The sequence below is a fragment of the Agelaius phoeniceus genome, chromosome 2, assembly GCF_051311805.1.
Source record: "Agelaius phoeniceus isolate bAgePho1 chromosome 2, bAgePho1.hap1, whole genome shotgun sequence".
Lineage (NCBI taxonomy): Eukaryota > Metazoa > Chordata > Aves > Passeriformes > Icteridae > Agelaius > Agelaius phoeniceus.
The window spans coordinates 1,266,407-1,267,395 of record NC_135266.1 but is presented as its reverse complement, the minus strand read 5'-3'; the positions used below and the strand labels follow the sequence as shown (position 1 = coordinate 1,267,395).

Below are 989 nucleotides of genomic sequence, written 5' to 3'. Positions count from 1 at the left end.
GTGGCCTTGCAGGGCCTGCAGGAGCCCCAGGAAAGCTGGAGAGAGACAATTTCCAGGGGATGCAGGGACAGCACCCAGGGAATGGCTGCCAGTGCCAGAGGGCAGGGCTGGGTGGGATCTTGGCAATGAGGAATTGTTCCCTGGCAGGGTGGGCAGGGCTGGGATGGAATTCCATCCCTGGATCCCTGGCAGTGCCCAAGGCCAGGCTGGACACTGGGGACATTGGAGCAGCCTGGGACAGTGGGAGGTGTCCCTGCCATGGCAGGGGTGGCACTGGATGATTTTAAGGTCCCTCCCAGCCCAAACCATTCCATGATTCTGAGTAGGACCTCCTTGGGTCTCTGAACATACTGAACCACTCAGAGATGGGGATTCTCAGCTGAGCTAAAGCTGCACCTTCAAGTGTCAGAAGGTGACTGTTACCAGATAATTGACATAACACCGACAAAATACTCCAAACCAACTCTTTTAATGCAGACATCTGATTTAAAAGAATTTTTTTTTTTGTCTTTAGCAGCATAATTGGCGAGGATGACCAAGCTGCAGAACTTCACTTGGGCAGTGGAAGATATTTTCAAGGAAACCTTCCTCAATTACATGAACAGCTGGAGGAGGAACATGACAGAAGCAGCGGACAAACTGCAGGCTGAGGTGGCTGCTGAAAACTTTGACTACGTTATCCTGTACCTGATGGTGATGATTGGGATGTTCTCCTTCATCATCGTGGCCATCCTGGTGAGCACTGTGAAATCCAAGAGGAGGGAGCACTCCAATGATCCCTACCACCAGTACATCGTGGAGGACTGGGGGGAGAAGTACAAGAACCAGGTGCTGAACCCAGACGATCTCAAGTGTGTGATCCATGAAAACCTGGGGGCCAGGGATAAAACAAGCCCAGAGTCACCTTGACTCTCTGGGAATGCCAGCAGTGAGGGACTCATGGAGTCACACAGAGGGAACTCACTGGAATTCCAAAGAGCTGTGGAAGT

The 989-nt window shown here is 51.9% G+C and overlaps 1 protein-coding gene across 1 annotated transcript; it reads left to right on the top strand.

Moving 5' to 3' along the window:
• Positions 1–531: 531 nt before the first annotated feature.
• Positions 532–989, top strand: KCNE2 (potassium voltage-gated channel subfamily E regulatory subunit 2). The gene has a single exon (XM_054628257.2). The coding sequence runs from the start codon at positions 532–534 to the stop codon at positions 907–909; it is 378 nt and encodes a 125-aa protein (XP_054484232.2). The 3' UTR covers positions 910–989.

What these genes read in the sequence shown, in the direction of transcription:
- KCNE2 (XM_054628257.2), top strand. Translation starts at nt 532, where the DNA reads ATGACCAAGCTGCAGAACTTCACTTGGGCAGTGGAAGATATTTTCAAG.